The following is a 16,657-nucleotide window of genomic DNA, read 5'->3' on the forward strand; positions in this document are numbered from 1 at the left end:
CGTTGCCCGGACTGACCAGCCGCTTCTGGTTCGTTGACCCAAGGCCTGGCCCTGGGACATCGGACAACACCCACAGGCCTCATCTCACGTTCTCTCTACGCTCCTCTTGCCTTCCCGGGGCTCTACGGATGCGGATGCCCTGCTTGGATGCTTTCAATGGGACATCTGAGATAGAGAGAGACACGCGAGAAGAGCCGGACCCTGTCATGCTTGTCCGCAATAGCCTATCTTTCAGCGTTCAAGGATCAGCTTGTCGTGTCTACGAGTCTCATCTCCTCAGCAAGCTCAGCTTCTCCTCTCCACTTCGTACTGTGGTACGGATAGGACTCTCTCACAACTCTGACAGTTGGATCAGCACGACAGCAGGAAGCAGCGTCGCATTCCCCCAAGGCAAGGCAAGGAAGGCCTCCACGGCCATTTCGCCCCTGGGGTTGTTCGGCTTGCAGCCTTGCTAGCTTTGGTAGCGGTTATTAGCATAATAACACTAGGAAAAAAAGCAAAAGCAAAGCCGAGCAAAGCGCACAGAGCGACGAGTCTGGCCCCCTTGTCCTCGCTCGCGCGCCCACTAACCACCCACACCCTTCTCTTTGGCCGCGTCGACGACCAACGGGGGACAACGGGGGAGGGATGGGGGTCATCGGGACGGGACCCTACAGGCACAGGCATACCAGAGACAGGAAACGCCGTGTCGCCCAACGCTCGCAAAATTTCCGCCAGCCCACACGCCCAGCAGCGCTTGTGCTGGGTGCCCAGTTGCCCACACAATCAGTCCTGCTGGAGACGGGGCGCCGGGGGCGGTAGGAGGAGTCAGGACTCAAAGGACCTGTGTCGTGCTTGTTCGGCCGAGTCGAGAAAAGGAGAAATACCTCGTCTGCCCCCTCCCACACGCCTTACACTCTCGCTTCTGTTTCCTCACCGTTGCTCTCCTTACCGCTGCGTTCAGTGCCCACACTCTCTTGCAACTGCTCTTCGTCATCGTGCCTTTTTTACTGCACATTACTCTCATTCACACTTATCAATATCGACAAGACAGTACCGTCATTCCCTTGACATTGCATTCATTAAAGGCACACGCCCTGAACGCCCGCACACAACTCAACCCGGTGGAAACTCGTCAGCTTTGGTCATACGTTGACTTACACCGCCTCTCAAAGCCTACATAACTTATCCAACCAACGTCAATCAAAATGCGTTTCACCAGCATCTTCGCTCTCCTGGCTGCCTCGGTCGCCGTCGCTCAGTCCGCGGATGAGAGCACCACGACCATGACCGCTACCACCACCAAGACGGTCACCATCACCAAGTGCAACCCGACCAACACCGCTTGCCCCTTGTACACGCCGACTTCGACTGTTGCGCCTACCATCAACTCGACGACCTCCACTCCCATTTCCACCTCCACCTCGTCGTCTTCCTCTTCTTCTTCGTCGTCGTCCTCATCGTCGTCCCACTTCTACCCGGCTGCCAACTCCACCAGCTTTGCTGGCCCGACCGCCTCGGCTCCTTGGACCAAGTCTACCGTTCTTCCCATTAAGACCTCTGCCGACTCTTCTGCCCCCACCTCTGCAGGCAGCGTTGTGCCTTCCGCACCTGCGAGCGCCGGCTCTGGTGTCTTCGTTCAAAGCGGTCTCATGGCCGCCGTTGTCGGTCTTGCTGCTCTCGCGCTCAACTAGACGGTTCATCTGGTCGCCAGAGAGCAATTTACAACGCGCACCTCTCAGTCACTTCACATTAATTCGATTCACGACTGATATCACTATTATTCTCAGGGGATAGGCTGATTGGAGACCTTTTGTTTTATCAACGATTCTGGGTGTTTTGGAAAGCGGATTGGAGCCTCGGCTACCGGGTGGCCTTACACTTCTAGCCATAGACTTATTGTTTGGGTGTCAGATGAGTTGGAGGAGTTTATACCTACTGGGACATGATTGCAGACATACCCGACAGATGATGCACATACTCATACTCTATTTTCTGAATGAGACGAACCTATGATGACCTCACATTTTGCCCCTCTTTGGCTCTGGAATGCAATGACTGTGGTGAAATGACGCACGATCGGGCTGTTTCAATGTGAGATGTTTGCGGAGGCATTTGCCTGATTCACCATGTGTGTATTCGAGCACAACAACCGGAGGGTCTTAGTATACTCTACTTGTAACCCACCTCGCAGCTCCATTCGTCTACTGGGGCATAGGCAGGTTACGATCAGCTCAGAGTGAACGCTGTCCGGACAGCCGGGGATTAGTTTGTGCAAGCAGAGAGCAAATGGCTCCTTTTTCCTGCGCTTGCATGGGTCAAACTTGACAGGATGAGTTCCGAATGCTCTAGACTTTGGGAAGGTTTGACTTGCAGCAGAAGGAAGCATCTGAAATGGGTGGCTAAGACAGTACCATTGTCTAAGCCTCCAAGATGAAGCAAGGCCAGGCACTGCCGGCCGTTGATTTTCTCTGATTGTAAGGTGGGCCAATGGCAAGCCTCCAGACGCCAGTCTTGGTACTCCGTCAGTGCCTACCTTTTACCTTAGGGTATGTACGGAGTAAGTAAGGTAAGTAGATTGCCTACCTTGGACCATCTCAACGGTACGGCAAGGCGTGGCAGGCTCGTCACGCTGATTCGCCCACGTGGTTGCCTTACTAAAGGAACGGGCCGCTTTCTAGGTCACCAGTAGTCTGCCTATCAACAAAGACATCCGACGACTCCTCATCATCTTTGTCGGGATTTCTGCTGTTTCCAACACTTTCTTCACTTCCCAACTACCAGTACTTTGTACTCCATGGGTTTCCTCACTTCCACGTTGATCTCCGGTGGTACACGGATGATTGCGCTCGTCGGTCCTTGTTGTACTACATGGCACATATCAAGCTCGACGGCGTCTCCCCCTCCTTCGGTTCCCGACAGCAGTTGTGTGCCAATCGAGTATCAACAGCGGCACGATCTCGGCGGCATGCATCCCTGCAGAGATCACTTCGATTTCCATCATGCAGAATACGTCAGTAGACTTCTCTCGGTGATGGCGACTAGTCCGATTGTTGGGCGGAATGGAGCACAGCAGTACATGTAAGCAAATATATTAATGTATGCGGTGTAATGATAGCGCAGAGCTCGAGATTCCTTTTGCCTCCTTTTTCAGCTACTCGCACCGCGCCGAATGCGAGACACAAAATCCACCCTCCAAAGCCAAAGAACTCCCCAAAACCTATCCAGCCGACTCCTATCACGGCAGATCACGCTCGCGGCCGTATTTTATGCACACAATAGCCGCAGCTAGCTGCCGACATCCGGAAATATGTCGCATCATCGTTGCTCCAAATCAACTCGAAACCAAATCCTCTTGCTTCGGTAGCAATCCAGTCGAAATTCCAGCTCGATACGCTACACATGCGACTTAGACGTGGCGTACCTGTTGCCCTTATACTGCGTCTCGAATTGTGCACGGAGGGTAAAAAAGCCATTGTCTAGACCCACGAGTCCGGTATAGCTGCTCCTTTGGTCTTCAACCCGAGCAATTGCCTTGCTCGCAGCTGTCGCATAGGGTCTTGTTCCATGGTACAATGTTATTGCAACCACAGATACCCGACTTGTTGTGGGCGCAGACCTTGTCTGCCATGGCGTTTGCTTGCGGCTTGACAGTGGGCCGGGCAGGCGTCTTGAGCGTATCAATCATGATTCGATACACGGTTTGAGTTTGCTGGGTCTTTCTTTCCCTTCGCAAAACCTTGCCTGAAGTTGAGACGGTCTTGTCTGGCGCTGTTCAGCCGTTCGGATAGTGTTTGACGGCTCGGCCCGTCGAGAATGCTGTGACGGAGAAACTGGGGCTGCCAAGTTTCAATGACGGGAGTGCGCAATGCGACGAATGATGAGGAACAGACGGTGGGTTCTGGATTGCAACGCGACACGGGGGTCTCTTGAGGCTGAGCAGTTCCGGTTGCCAAAGAGCTATCTGCTGCCGACAAAGTTTTTCTTTCCTGTTGATCGTCGGCTCCATCGTCCTGGAGGAACAGGATGCATTCGCTTATATATGTTTTGCATATGACGGCACCACACACACTCTTTCCACACACACGCACTTCGTCTCCCTCTTGGTCTCTGGCGCGCGCGCACACACACACACACACACACATGTTCACTTACATCTGACAGTCGACCCGCGCCTACATGCGGGCGACGAGACGCACAGGAGCCATGCAGGGTGGCACTGAACATACATCACTTGTAGCCAACATCTGGCTAGCTCCCACGCACTTGGGTCGCGGCATTTCACCAGTTCACCAGCACCATGGAAGTGTGCCGCTCTGCTGGGCTGAACTATATTGCGCACCGTGCTGGTCCTTTGCAATGGTAATGCGCACCATCGCAAGATCCTTGGTTTTGATCATGTATGTTTGCTGCGAACCTCCTGGTCGCGAGCCCCTCCCCGACAGGAGACTTACTACAGAATGACCCTGTCGGCCAGGATGAGGCGAAGCCAAACTTGGCGCAACGACCAGCAGCCGACTTCAGGTCCGAGACCTGATACCGAAGCTTCAGTTTCTAGAGAGGAGTTTCCTGAGAATTTGCTTTGTCTGCACGCCAGAGCCGCACTGTTTACACTCTTAACCGCCTCAAGACTTGGCTATTGCTGTTCACTCTCGAAATAGCCTTTACCGTCACGCCTCCAGTCAATCACCTGATGATATTCATCTCAACACACGAGATCAAAGAATGGGCTGTTCTGGCGCAATACCGCTGTGAAATTTTTCCAACGGAGGTGCATTAGTGGATCGTAGGAGGACGGAGTACCTGACCGAAAGCCCATTGACATTCCCACTCTGTTACGCTGCGTGGCTGCGTGGTGGAAACCCTTGCCCATGGTCCGACGTGATATGGCCGGGGCCTGGAGCAACGAACAGACTTCTTGCAGCTTCTCAATACAAGTTCATTTGTGTTGACCATGGGCCGGGCCAGCCAGCTGAACATCGACTTCTACTCGACTTGGTCTCCTTTCTCGAGCGAAGTCTTGTTCATACATAGGATCTTTCTCAATGTCTCGACAATGCCCACCACCATCTTGTTCGCCGGCGCGAAGCGGCGGCGGAGAGGAGAAAATAAGTCAGTCCTGGCACTGATATGGAGACCACCGACCCAAGACAGCGTTCTGTACTTTCTACGACTTCTTCCACTGGCCAGTCTCCAGTAATTGACAGGGTCAAGGGGATGGGTACGTGTTCCTTCATCATCAAAACGGCAACTTACAACTGGACGAGCCGTTCGAGGGCACGCGGTTCGAACAAGGTGAGTAAAGTCTGACAGAACCGTTAGCGGAATTTCTTCACTAGAACGGTGAACCCCCAGGAGGTTCACCACGAGATGGGATGGAGGGAAGGATGGGATGTTGTGCAGATGGGGCCCCTTCTGCGAGTGCGACGGGCTACGCCATGGAACACACGGCTATGTCAGGCACACTAGACGTTTGCGCGGCAGCAAAACGGTAACCCCCCCCCTCCGGAATTCTGGGGGTTAAGCAGAGCATATCCACTCTGTTACCCCTTCAGGCTTCCGGGTCTCCAGAGTGTGTAAAGAACACTAACCCTCTTAAGGCTTTCCGACGTTGTGTTGAGGGAAAAGCAGGGGGTGTTGTAAGGCCTAGGTAAGCTGTCACTTTTCAACTTTTTTTTTCGAGGAGCGCCGAAGCCTCCACCACCCATCACCCCCAGTTTGAATTTCAGTGTGTGTGGAATGTGAATGGAACGTTGTGCTCGTGGTAGTAGGAGGAGAGACTTGCCGATTGCAACCACGGCTGGCTTTCTTGGTGTTGGTTTTTGGTATCGCCTGAACAACTTTATCTACGGAGTATTTGTATATGATATGAGCATGAGGAGGGGCATTGGGAAGAAACCCCATGGGCACACATGGCTTTGTACCGAATCCCAGCAAGCGAACGTACAACGGTCGTCTCACGTCAAAGCGTGTTTTTATTTTTTTCACAAACTGCCATGCAGCGCACAGTAAGCGCGGTCGCATGCTGCGCCAGACCCCCCACTCTCAGAACCATGTCGCTGGGATCGTTGAGGCAACAGAAGCCTTGAGTCTGAGTGCCTGGCGGGTCGCGGAACAGGTCCTGAACTGAATTGAGTGACAGACCGGGGGGCAGCCGGGCTACGGATACCTTATGGTTGCGGCACAGCGCCAGTTGGTTCTGTACGAAAGGATTTATGGTATTTTCGTTATTCCGCTCTTTCCCCCCCTTTTTTTTCTTTCTTCCCCCGTCTCCCCTGCTTCGCCGGGGTTCCAATCAATTCTGTAGCGGGGACGTAGGATTTCGTCGCCTGTCGTGCTGCAGGATATCGGTAGACGATGGGTGGTATCGCTTGGAAGTTGTGTGCGGATATGTCTGTCCTCGATTGGCAGGTTGTTCATACCCGCGTGGGATGTTGATTGACTTCCCTCCTTTCTCTCGGACTCGATCGTGGGCTTCGAGCTAAAGCGATACGATGAACCATTGGTCCTCCGTCTTTTGCCTTGTGCCCTTAATTTGGAAATCTGGGGGCATCTGAAGTCGAAGTTGAAGATGGGAACACTATGATTGTAATGTTTTCTGTTCGTCACGTGCAAAGACGTGAAAGTAGGCCATCTTTCGTCTTGCATCGTTCTAGTCTCTGCTATGTGTTTGTCCAGGTACAACGCTATACTTGCGGCACGCCGGTCAGCCATCTCATTCTGTCCTGAAAGGGGAGAGCCCTGGAAACAACATGAACTCTTGTACTTGAGGTGAGATTTGGTGAGATTTGGGTAGATCCAAATGCGATGTGATGTAGTGGGATGAGATGAGATGAGATGTGATATAATTTCGGTATGATGAAGTGAGAAGAGAGAGATGACAGAATGGTGTAGAGAGATTCTTTTCCATCGTGCTTCTGTATTCTGTTACGTCTCTTCTGTCATGTATAAGTACAGCGCTCTATGCTTGCCGCCCTTTGGTAATAGTCTCTCCAAGAGAGATAGGGGAAGAATCTTCTGTAAAGAGGCGACATTGGCATACGGACTCTCCCTTTCTTTGCTCTGTAGTGAAAGATGGGATAGTTAGAGAAAGGGAGCTTCTCCTATCATGTTGAGTACCTATGCATGTTGTTCGGCGAGTTTGGCTCTGATCGAGCACGATGTACAGAAAAGGCGGATACCCGTGCCTATTAGATGGATGAAAACAGGGAGAGAGAGATATCAAGGGTGAAATGATGTTTGTAGCAGATTCTCTAGCAGATCTACTAGTATTTGAGGAACGGGCCTTTGGAAATCCGCGAGACTCTATTACAACTTGGATACGAACCTGCTAATCTTGTCATGAAAGAGCAGACGCATGATGACTGATTGTCGATCTAATAAGACGAGCGTAGTCAACCTCCAATCCCCGAGCTTGGCTTTCTATTGAGCTCGAGGAGGCTATTATCCATTGAGGCCGAAGCCAAGAGATTGATTGTGGATGAATGATATTGTGACGACCTGCAAAAGAGTTCAGTCACGGTGGCACCACAAGTATTGTTGTTGCTGAGTTAGGTCAGTTGTTGTGTTTCTCTTCATCCCCCTTCTCATTTTATTCTTTCGTCCGTATCGATGCCTGCTTAGTGTGCCCAGCACTCGCCAAACGTGTGCCAGACAGACCTTTTTTTTTTTTTCAAGTTTCCTTTATGGACGCAATGGGACTTTCGCGCTGTTCCTTGCGGATTTCCTACGATGAGGCCCCTATGTCGCCCGCCCTCATTTTGCCCAGAGTTTTCCACCTAAATCACGCCAGAATCACGCCACACACATCACTTCCAACTTCATTCAGTCGCTACCTCCTCTTCTAGATGATTGCTAGAGAAATGCGCCCCGGGCAACGGCTGATACCGCAAACCCGACGAGGGGTAATGATGTGTGCGTACAGGTATCTTCATACTAAAAATTAAGAACTTAGAAACCATCTGTATGGTATTACGAGACAGAGAAAACAGGAAATTGGCCATCAGAATGTTAGCACCAATTACCCATCGCTTCACTGAGAAGGAGATGACCTGTGGAGAAAAAAGACCACCAGAGATGATTACGGACATTTATATACTAGTAGTACATGCAAACTTAGGAAGCCAGTATTCAGCAAATTCAAATGTCAGACTCAACTTGCACGAGGACTTGGAAGGTGACACCAAGCCCTGGAGTCTTCGGTCTAGTCATGCGGTGCAAAGAACATCCCGAACACATCACAGTGTAACCCCAAGACAGACAAGTAGTGTTTGTACTTTTGTATTGATGCGAAAAATCAACTCGGGGCAAAACCTCCTCCGTCATGTGTGCCTTCATGTATGCTATTACAGAAACATTCCTTCTCAGGAAAACAAGGCAATGCCTACTGCCAGTTGCCTTGTCTTCACGCTCCCCATTTGCCCCAAGCGTACGAACAGAAAGACCATAACAATGTCTGGGATCGAAAAACCCGCAGTGAGAAATACAATTACAATACATTCGAGAATCCCAGAATGCCGCCCCGTAAACGCCCTAAAAGCCAAAAGCAAGGTTTGAACCGGCCGATTGCCGAGCCAGGTATAATATGCATCGAATGCTGGGGGAAGGGGAAGAGAGAATTGCGCCCCGAGGGACCCGTTCGTCTTCATCGTTGTCATCATCGCCGTGTCATGGACATCGTGCCGGTCAAAGCCGGCTTCCACCCGTAAACACCATCCCAGTTTGCCGCAATCTCCAAGGTTGCCAGAACCCAACGCCAATTCATGCGGAACAACATGGACCGGTCGTGATCATCATCATCATAAGTGGTTAGTAAGTGGTCGGCCCGAGTCTCGTGGTCCGAAGGAGAAACTCAAGAACGAGGGCCAGGCTGGATGCCTCTGCGTGTCACCTAGGCACCAGAGACCTTGCGGGCCGTCGATGCCGCCGTGGCTGACGTTGCAGAGGTACCCACGCTGCCAACACGGCCGCTCGTCTTGCGGACTCCATCCTTGGACCTCGGCGACTCGCCCGATCGCTTACTGCCACGAACCTTGGTGAGAATACCGGACGCGCTGCTGACTCTATCCACTTGCTTGACGCGTGATGTTCCGAGGTTCTCGACGTCATTGCTGGCATCGTTGTCGATGTACGTCTGGTACACAGCGGCAGCCGAGTGACTAACTGAGCGCTTTTCACTGCGACCAGGTGATGCAGAAGGTTTCCTTTGCGAGCGCATGCGAAGGTGAATTTCTTCATCCGACTCGGCGCTGTGAGAATGCTTGTGGACTGTAATGGTCTCGGCGTCTTGGTGTATACCCGTTTCTTCCTCGACTGTTGCGGTGTACGAAGTTGACCTTTGGTACGGGTGGTGGCGGTCTGCCCTATTGGTCTTCCTCGGCTGACCAGGAGTCGGCGCCGGGAGGTAGTCTTCCTGAACCCCAATGTTATTGCGGTCATGGTCGACTTCGCTCAGAGGCGTCCGGTTGGAGGTGCTTCGGTGCGGGGGCGTGGATGCTTGGCCGGCACGAATCGACGTCTTTTGCATGGCGCGGATCGGGGTGCTGGGAACAGCGGCGTTGGCGGCCATCTCCTTGCGGAGCTTACGCTCGATGCGCTCTTCGATCCACCACTCACGGAAGATACCCTGGTTGATGTGAAGCCAGTGCTGCTGGGGGCCGACGACCATACCGGGGCGCATGAAGCGCATAAAGGCAATGATCTCGTTGGCTGTGAAGCCGTGGCGGTAGATGAGGTATGCACCAATGAGGCAGCCTGTTCTTCCGAGGCCGGCCTTGCAGTGGACAGCAATGCCCTTCTTCTTGACGGTGATGGTCTCGTGCGCCAGTCTGATGAACTTGCGAACAGTGGTGAGAGGCGGGCAGGTGCCGTCGTCGAAAATCATGTCGAGGTGGGAAATGCCCATTGACTCGAAGAAGGAGGGGGAGTACAGAGGCGAGTTGAGACGAACAACGAGGCCAATGTTTCTCTCGGTGAAGTGCTTCAGAACGTTCTTAAAGGGTTGGGGAAGCGTCTTGTTGGCATCCAACTGACCAAGCGACTTGGGAAGCGCATCAAACTCCTCAGTGCCTTCGAGAACTTTGGCAACGGGTGTGTGTTGGGGCGAGGCAAAGGCCAGGAAGTGTGGCGTGATCCAGTTGAAGTCTCCGTGCTCCACTCTCTCAAACTTCTCATACTCGTCGAGGTCGAAGTTGTCGAGGGCGCAGCAGCCCTCCTCCTTGGCCTTCCAGACACCGTAGACAACATCTTGGACGGTAATACCGTAGTCGGCCTGGGAGTATCCAGCGTCGCGGAATGGCATCAGAGGTGGGTCGACTTGAGCGATGGGGGCCAGGGCCAGGTGCGGGGGCCAGTTCTGAATGAGGACCATGTAGCAGGCGAGCATGCAAGCAGCGTTGGCGCGACCTTGGAAATTGTTAGCTAGGGTGTTCCCATGGCAACTTTGTGATGCTGCGACTCACTTCTGGGGTCGGCTCTGCTCCAGAAGACGATTGGGCGATCCTTATTCTCCTTGGCACCGAGGACGTCATGGAACTGCAGGGCGAAGCGATACAGGTGACCAATGTGGAGCGGGCCAAAGTCGTGGTGGAAGGCATTGTACAGGAGTGTATCGTCGACGGTGAAGTAGTACGGTGTTTGACGGGCGGCGGTCTGGACGGGTGTTGGGCCTTCGGCGGCTCTCTGTGATCGCTTTCTAGGTGAAGACTGGGCAGCTTCGCCGTAGGGGAAGATTGTCTCGGCCGTGGGCGGGTGGATGTAGGCGGCCAGGTACAGGCGGTCTGGAAGCCAAGTTAGAATTGAGACCGGGAAGGCGCAAAAGAGGTAGGGATGAAGCTGGGGCAAGGCATAATTGGAGCTGTCGCATGTTGCGCTCACGTCGGCTTGCGGCGAGCGAGGCGACTGAGACGGCGCAGGATAATGATGCGACATGATTGCGATGTTGGGGGTGGGCAAAATGCACGACTTGGGAGTTGAGAGAGCACGCGCGAAAACTCACCTGGGATGTACTCAATGACCTGGCCCATGTTGGCACTCTTGGATGAAGGCGCCATTGGGTACTCGTGAGTCTCTGTTTCCTCTCTGAAGCTATTCTCCGGTTGAGATTGGGAGGAGGCAGTTGCTCTCGGCGCCGGAGTTCAAGAGGCAACTTGGAGGAGGCTGGAGGCTGGAAGGGGTCGAAATGATCAAGGCAGGCGCCGAGATTATCTAGAGGCGAGGCTACTCCTTTGTATGCAAAGTAATGCGCGCGCAAGGGAACTCGGGAAGGCGGTCCCTGGGAAAAGTGTCGTGCAGCAAACGGGTGCGGGATGGTGAGCTGGGTTGAGGCAGGAATGTTGAAATGGCTGGTCTGAAACAATAACAACAACAAGCAGCTAGTGTACACCTTTTTGGTTTCGATGTTTTTTGTCGGTTTAACCAAAAAAGCTGCGACGCCCTTGCGGAGAATAGAGAAGGAAGCGCAAGAAAAACAGCAACCCGACTCAAGGGAGATGTAATGCTTCAAGGGCGGACAAGACAATTGTCGGAGTCTATTGGGAGGATGAGGTAAAAGGAAGGTATTGCGAAAGCGCAAAGGAGACCGAGTGACGGTGTTTTTGTATGGTTTGCTGTGTGTTTTGCTCCAAGCGGTCAATATGGGGCCGGCCAAAAACAGCAAGGGTCGGTTGTTGTTCCCTTAGCCTTCTGTGCAGTGTGGCGCCTCCCCAAGTAGCCCCCCTGCACCACAGCGACCGCTGTGCTGTGGTGTGTTCTGGCCCTGCTCATCCAGTCTTGTGCTGGCTGCCGGGCTGCCAGGTTCGTTGTCACGACAACCTGCCAGGGGGAGCACTGACCAGGTGCGCCTCCTGACGGATGGATCGAACCGTCCCATTGGCTCATAACGCCTGAGGCAAACGCACCCGCCTCAGATCCCGCTTGGCTTACCACCAAAACTACCTAAGATATCTACCACCTTACCTTGGGTAAACAGGTACCATGTATCTTCCCTTGACCATGGAAACTAAACCCTTTGCAGCTTCTGACGGCTGTTAACCACCGCTTGCGCAGCCAATGCGCAAAAGAAATGCCCCCTTGCCCTCTCCAGGTTCGATCGGATTATTCCAACAATAACAAACCATCAAGGCACAGATGGGCAACCGTCTCCGCATGAACTCGTTCTAGGCTTCCCAGGTTGCTTATCGGGCGGCATTGCATCAGACAACATGTGAGCCGCCAGGGCAACCCCACGTTGCGCATCTCCTCCCTCTGTGGACTCTTGAACTGTGGACTACCTGCTACCTTACCGTCTACGGATACGGGATAGGTATGGGACAACACACACATCATCCATCCCCATGGAACCAATAAAACATGTGTGTAAGTCAAAGAGGTCACCAAGTCACCTTGGGGACGGCCCGAGAGCCTTTGTGCGTGTGCGTTGGCTACATTGCTTGATTCTGTCGTGTGTCACATTCGACCCTAGACCAAGATGCCGCTATGGAAACAAGCCCGTGGAATGGCGGGGCACTTTGCTCCGTACTACGCAGTCACACTATCCTTTTTTTTTTTTCTCTCGGTCCCTCCAAGGTTTGTGCTCACTTCAATGTTTCCGTCCCGCTGTCCCGCTCATTGTTTGGTTTCTTCAAGGTACGGAGTAAGGTAGGTACGTTACTTTGTAGACAAAGTGTTTGCCGGCCGGACAGGAATTTCTTGCGCCGCCAATGACGACTTTGCCTTCTCTTGCTGCTTCTTGTCAAGGTCATCTCCATCCCTCCCCCCACAAAGCCGCCGCGACAGCGCAACAGCGTTCCCATTCCTGTCCGCCTTGGGTACCTCATTCCCTCACTTACCTAAGATAGTCTACCTATCTATCTCTATCTCTATCTCGATTTCACCCCTCCCCCTCTCTCCACATCCCACCTCCAAGCGCACCAGCGCCAGAAATCCCCAACCATGGCCGCCCACGACACCATTGACCAAGAGTTCCCCTGCTCATTGTAAGTCGTCGCCATACCCAGATTCCGCATGGACCCCCCGCGTTTCTTCTCGTATTGTACCGTACCCACCTCACAGAGATGCAAAAAGCTGAGACATGCGAAACGGTAGAACGATCAACGTCCCCTTCCCGACCCCGCGCCTAGCCACCGTCGCGCACAAGGCTCTCGCCGTCGACCAAGAACTGTCTCCCCTCGTCCGCCGTACCTTTTCCATCGATTCCGATTCACCGAGCAACGCCGGCGCCGACGCCGCCTCCGTCCTTCGCGTACACTACAAGGCCACCACGAACCGCATGCTTCGCGTGGCCGTCAATGGCCTCATGGAGAGCCTGAATCTCGTTGTCGAGGTCATGGAGGAGCTGGATGTTGACGTTCTGGAACAGAATCGGGTCTCTTCGCAATAAGGAGTTCGAAAAAGAGAGGGAGAGAAAGTAGTAAAGAGGAGGAGAAAAACGCCTCTCTTGAAATGCTACTCGAAATAGGGCGAATTAAAAGGAGCAAAAAAAGCTTACCGCTGAAAATTCGGGACAAGAGAGCGGGAACGCAGTCGCACGCGACGGGAAGAGAAAACGGGCAACGATGCATCATGACTTCATTTGTTACATTTCTTGTGATACCCTAGAATACACAGCCACATGATATGTGACATGATCACAAGGTGCCAATGCTCTCTCTGTCGAGCTCTAGTCTAGATTTTGCTTCTAGATTGCCCTGAGCCTAATACCGTAGCTTCAGGCAGGCTTGTGCCGGTGATGACCCCTGAATGCGGCCAAGTACAGCAAAAGTAGCAGGATGATATGCTTCCTAGCGGCTATACAATTCCAGATGTCCCTCTATGCCCCCCTTAATTACTTCGTATATCATGCCCGCCCGGTCTCTTGACCAATAGATTGTCTCTGTGGCTCTCAAGGCCATCATTACATACGCGCTCGTCTAGCTCTCCACCGTCTCCTTCTGCTCCAAAGACTTTTCCTTGAGCTCCAGCTTCTTCTCCGCCTCTTCAGCTCGCTTGTTGGCATCGGCGACTTCCTGCTTAAGCTGCTTGATGTACTCAATAGCCAGCTCAACGGTGCTGGCCTTGCTGTTGGGCGCCCCTCCAGCCTTGGCCTCTTTTTCTCTCTCCTTCCTCTCTTCGCTTTCGCTCTTGAATTCCTTTGGCGGTTGCGGCAGCAGCGTCGCAATCTCCTGCAATGCCGAGTTGATTCGGTTCCGGCGGCCCTGTTCCGCAATCTTGTGGGAAGTGCGTTTCGAGGTGAGGTTGGTCGACAGTTCGCTGGGATACGTCACGCCGGGCACGGTATTGCCCTCGAGGATGTTCTGGTAGTTTGACTTTGACATTAATAGACGAGATGCCGTGTCTTCGGCGGACATGCCACCAGGGGTTCCTGGTAGAAGCGGCTTGATGCTAGGAGATATTCTCGGCCGCAACGCAGGCGACACGTGTACCGAGCTCACGCTGCCCCGCTTGCTCTGGCTTCCCCTGGCCAACAGCTTTGGCGTTTTCCGCGCCGATGGACCTGAAGATCCAGGGGCAAGGTTCGGGCTTGCGCTGGCTGACGCCGCAGCGGTGGGTTTGGCAAATACGGGGGAGGGGAGCGGCTGGAAGGACGAACCCGTAGCCGTGCCAGGGTCCAAAGGCGATTGAGTCGGCGTTGATGTGTCCAGTCTAGGGGGTTTCGTTTTGGAAGATGAAAAGTTTACGGATTCAGGCAACTCGAACGATTCGATGTGCTCTGATGGGCCTAGATCGAGAGGATTTGATGAGGCGGAGTTGTTTGCGCTGGAAGCAGGCAGCTTCATGAGAGAGGCCGGAGTGGCGGGAGACGGCTTCCCTTGAACGTGAGCTGGAATCGCGGGATGAGGCTGGGGTTGAGGTTGAGGTTGAATAAAGGGTGATTTGCTCGATTGCTTCTGTTGCGGAAGAGGCGGCGGGGGCATATCTGACAAGTTTTCAGGCGACACTGACGCATTTTCAGACTCCTCGCTGCTCATCGTGGCTGGCAGAGCTGTCGAAGGAAGCATCTGATCCAAGCCATCCTCGCTAACCTCCCGCATTTCCGAGAGAGCCTGTGATACCATCTTCGGCGTGGGTGTTGCCTTTTTGCGCTGGGGTTTTGAAATCGGCGACTGTCGCACACTGGATTTGGCCTTGGCTCTCGAGGCGTTGGTCTTGCGAGCCTTCTTTGATAAATCTACCACCGGCTGCTGCGTGGTTGTGGTTTCGATATCCATCTCGGCTGGTGAATTGTGGTTTGAGAGGGACGACCGACGGTCGTAAAGCAGTCCCTGGTCGCTTTGCGCGTGCAATGCTGGTGAGGTAAGAGGGCTGAAGTATGCGCCTGGAATTGTGAATCCGCCGGCTTCCATCTGGAAATGAGGATCCAAGGGTGTAACAGCTGGTGAGACCAAGGGAGTGAAAGCCATCTATTACGTTCAGCGTGGGAGGTTCGTTGCACTGTGAGGGGGATCGACTCTTACATCTTGCTGCTCCTTCATCCTTTGATACCTACTGCCAAACATGGGCGTCTGGCTCTGGTCGTTTGAGTAGAACTGGTTGCTGGCGGGTGGCATTTCGAGACTCTGGGGTGTAGGGGGAACAGCGTGTGTCTGGCTAGCGTAGTATGCGACTTGCTGTTCTTGTATCTGGCGATGTTGCTGTTGCATCCTTTGCTGCTGTAGGTACTGTATCTGGGCGTCGATTTCGGTAATGGCATCGGTTGATGTGGACGGGGGAATCATTTGAGTCTGTATAGCAGGATGGGCGGCGGCCGTTGTCATGTTGATGAGCTGCGCTTGCATGGCAGAGGTGGTAGCTCCCATGAGCATGGACGTGTCGGTTCCTCCCATCTGAGTGTCAAGCTGCTCGCGACCAGGCTGATGCATGATGCCGGTCCCGTTCCCAGTCTGATAGTCGTTGAAGTCGAAAGGCATCGCATCGCTGAGGTTCCCCATCCCACCCAGGTCCAAGAATTGCTGAAACTCCTCATCGTGATTTGGTGCCAAGGCCGGGTCCTGGGGGTTCCAAGAGGCGGCGTCCATCATGGCTACACTGAAGGTTGCGACTCCGGCTCGGAGAATTTCAAAGCCCGAATTGCAAATGGCGCTGTCGTGGTAACACCGTCGGATATTGTGCGCCTTCCTTTTTCCAAGATACTTTTCGCAATAACCGGATCAATAAACTCGATTGGCGCGGTCGTAGGCCGATAGCGACAGCCGTTGGAGTATGTCGGGTCGAGGTAGGTGAGAGAGGCTCGATAGGTTGCGCATAAGGCAGCGTATGGAACGTAAAGGCACGGCTTGTCGTGGGGCTCTCTTCGAGGTGCGTGGGGAACACGGGATGAAAATGTACCGGGCGCAAAGTGTAGAGCGCAGTGCCTCACGCCGAATGAATTCGGTGGGAGACTTCACTCTCTCGATGCCAAGGAAACTCGGTTTTGGATAACCTGTGACGGAGTGGTGGACGAGGTTGCAAGATGGTGTTGGGAACAAGAAAACCTGTCTCTTGTGGTGGAGAGAGAGGCTGGAGAGTATGAGCCGACGGAGCTGAGGGACTGAGAGGCAGTGGCAGTGGCAGCGGCAGCGAGCAGGTGATAATGGTGGGAATGGTGGGGGGAGACATACCTACTGCGTACATAGTGCACTAGAGAAGGAGGTGGGACGGGGGTGCATTCAGATGGATGGATTGCCATTGGCAGCCGATGAGT

At 53.4% G+C, this 16,657-nt stretch overlaps 5 protein-coding genes across 5 annotated transcripts; 3 read left to right on the forward strand and 2 right to left on the reverse strand.

The window, feature by feature from the left end:
• Window positions 1-45: 45 nt before the first annotated feature.
• On the forward strand, window positions 46-881 carry BDZ83DRAFT_615195 (uncharacterized protein). Its single transcript, XM_060507883.1, has one exon. The coding sequence runs from the start codon at window positions 129-131 to the stop codon at window positions 453-455; it is 327 nt and encodes a 108-aa protein (XP_060366752.1). The 5' UTR covers window positions 46-128; the 3' UTR covers window positions 456-881.
• BDZ83DRAFT_615196 (uncharacterized protein) lies at window positions 882-2,087 on the forward strand. The gene has a single exon (XM_060507884.1). It carries the CDS (start codon window positions 1,188-1,190, stop codon window positions 1,671-1,673), a length of 486 nt encoding a protein of 161 aa, XP_060366753.1. The 5' UTR covers window positions 882-1,187; the 3' UTR covers window positions 1,674-2,087.
• A 6,782-nt stretch (window positions 2,088-8,869) lies between these two features.
• Window positions 8,870-10,908, reverse strand: BDZ83DRAFT_574002 (dual specificity phosphatase; the record flags this gene model as incomplete). Its single annotated transcript, XM_060504669.1, has 2 exons — window positions 8,870-10,383; window positions 10,440-10,908. 2 exons carry the CDS (start codon window positions 10,906-10,908, stop codon window positions 8,870-8,872), a joined length of 1,983 nt encoding a protein of 660 aa, XP_060366754.1.
• A 2,001-nt stretch (window positions 10,909-12,909) lies between these two features.
• BDZ83DRAFT_750626 (transcription factor Pcc1-domain-containing protein) lies at window positions 12,910-13,357 on the forward strand (the record flags this gene model as incomplete). Its single annotated transcript, XM_060513941.1, has 2 exons — window positions 12,910-12,953; window positions 13,063-13,357. 2 exons carry the CDS (start codon window positions 12,910-12,912, stop codon window positions 13,355-13,357), a joined length of 339 nt encoding a protein of 112 aa, XP_060366755.1.
• A 559-nt stretch (window positions 13,358-13,916) lies between these two features.
• Window positions 13,917-16,001, reverse strand: BDZ83DRAFT_534325 (helix-loop-helix DNA-binding domain-containing protein; the record flags this gene model as incomplete). The annotated part of the gene is made up of 2 exons (XM_060503341.1): window positions 13,917-15,377; window positions 15,432-16,001. Coding segments are annotated over 2 exons (2,031 nt in total), but the record flags the coding sequence as incomplete, so codon positions are not given.
• Between the last annotated feature and the right edge of the window lie 656 nt (window positions 16,002-16,657).

The sequence above is a fragment of the Colletotrichum acutatum genome, assembly GCF_030867785.1.
Source record: "Colletotrichum acutatum strain CBS 112980 chromosome Unknown BDZ83scaffold_30, whole genome shotgun sequence".
Classification (NCBI taxonomy): Eukaryota; Fungi; Ascomycota; class Sordariomycetes; order Glomerellales; family Glomerellaceae; genus Colletotrichum; species Colletotrichum acutatum.

Coding starts and splice junctions, on each gene's coding strand:
- BDZ83DRAFT_615196 (XM_060507884.1), top strand. CDS start 1,188: ATGCGTTTCACCAGCATCTTCGCTCTCCTGGCTGCCTCGGTCGCCGTC.
- BDZ83DRAFT_615195 (XM_060507883.1), top strand. CDS start 129: ATGCGGATGCCCTGCTTGGATGCTTTCAATGGGACATCTGAGATAGAG.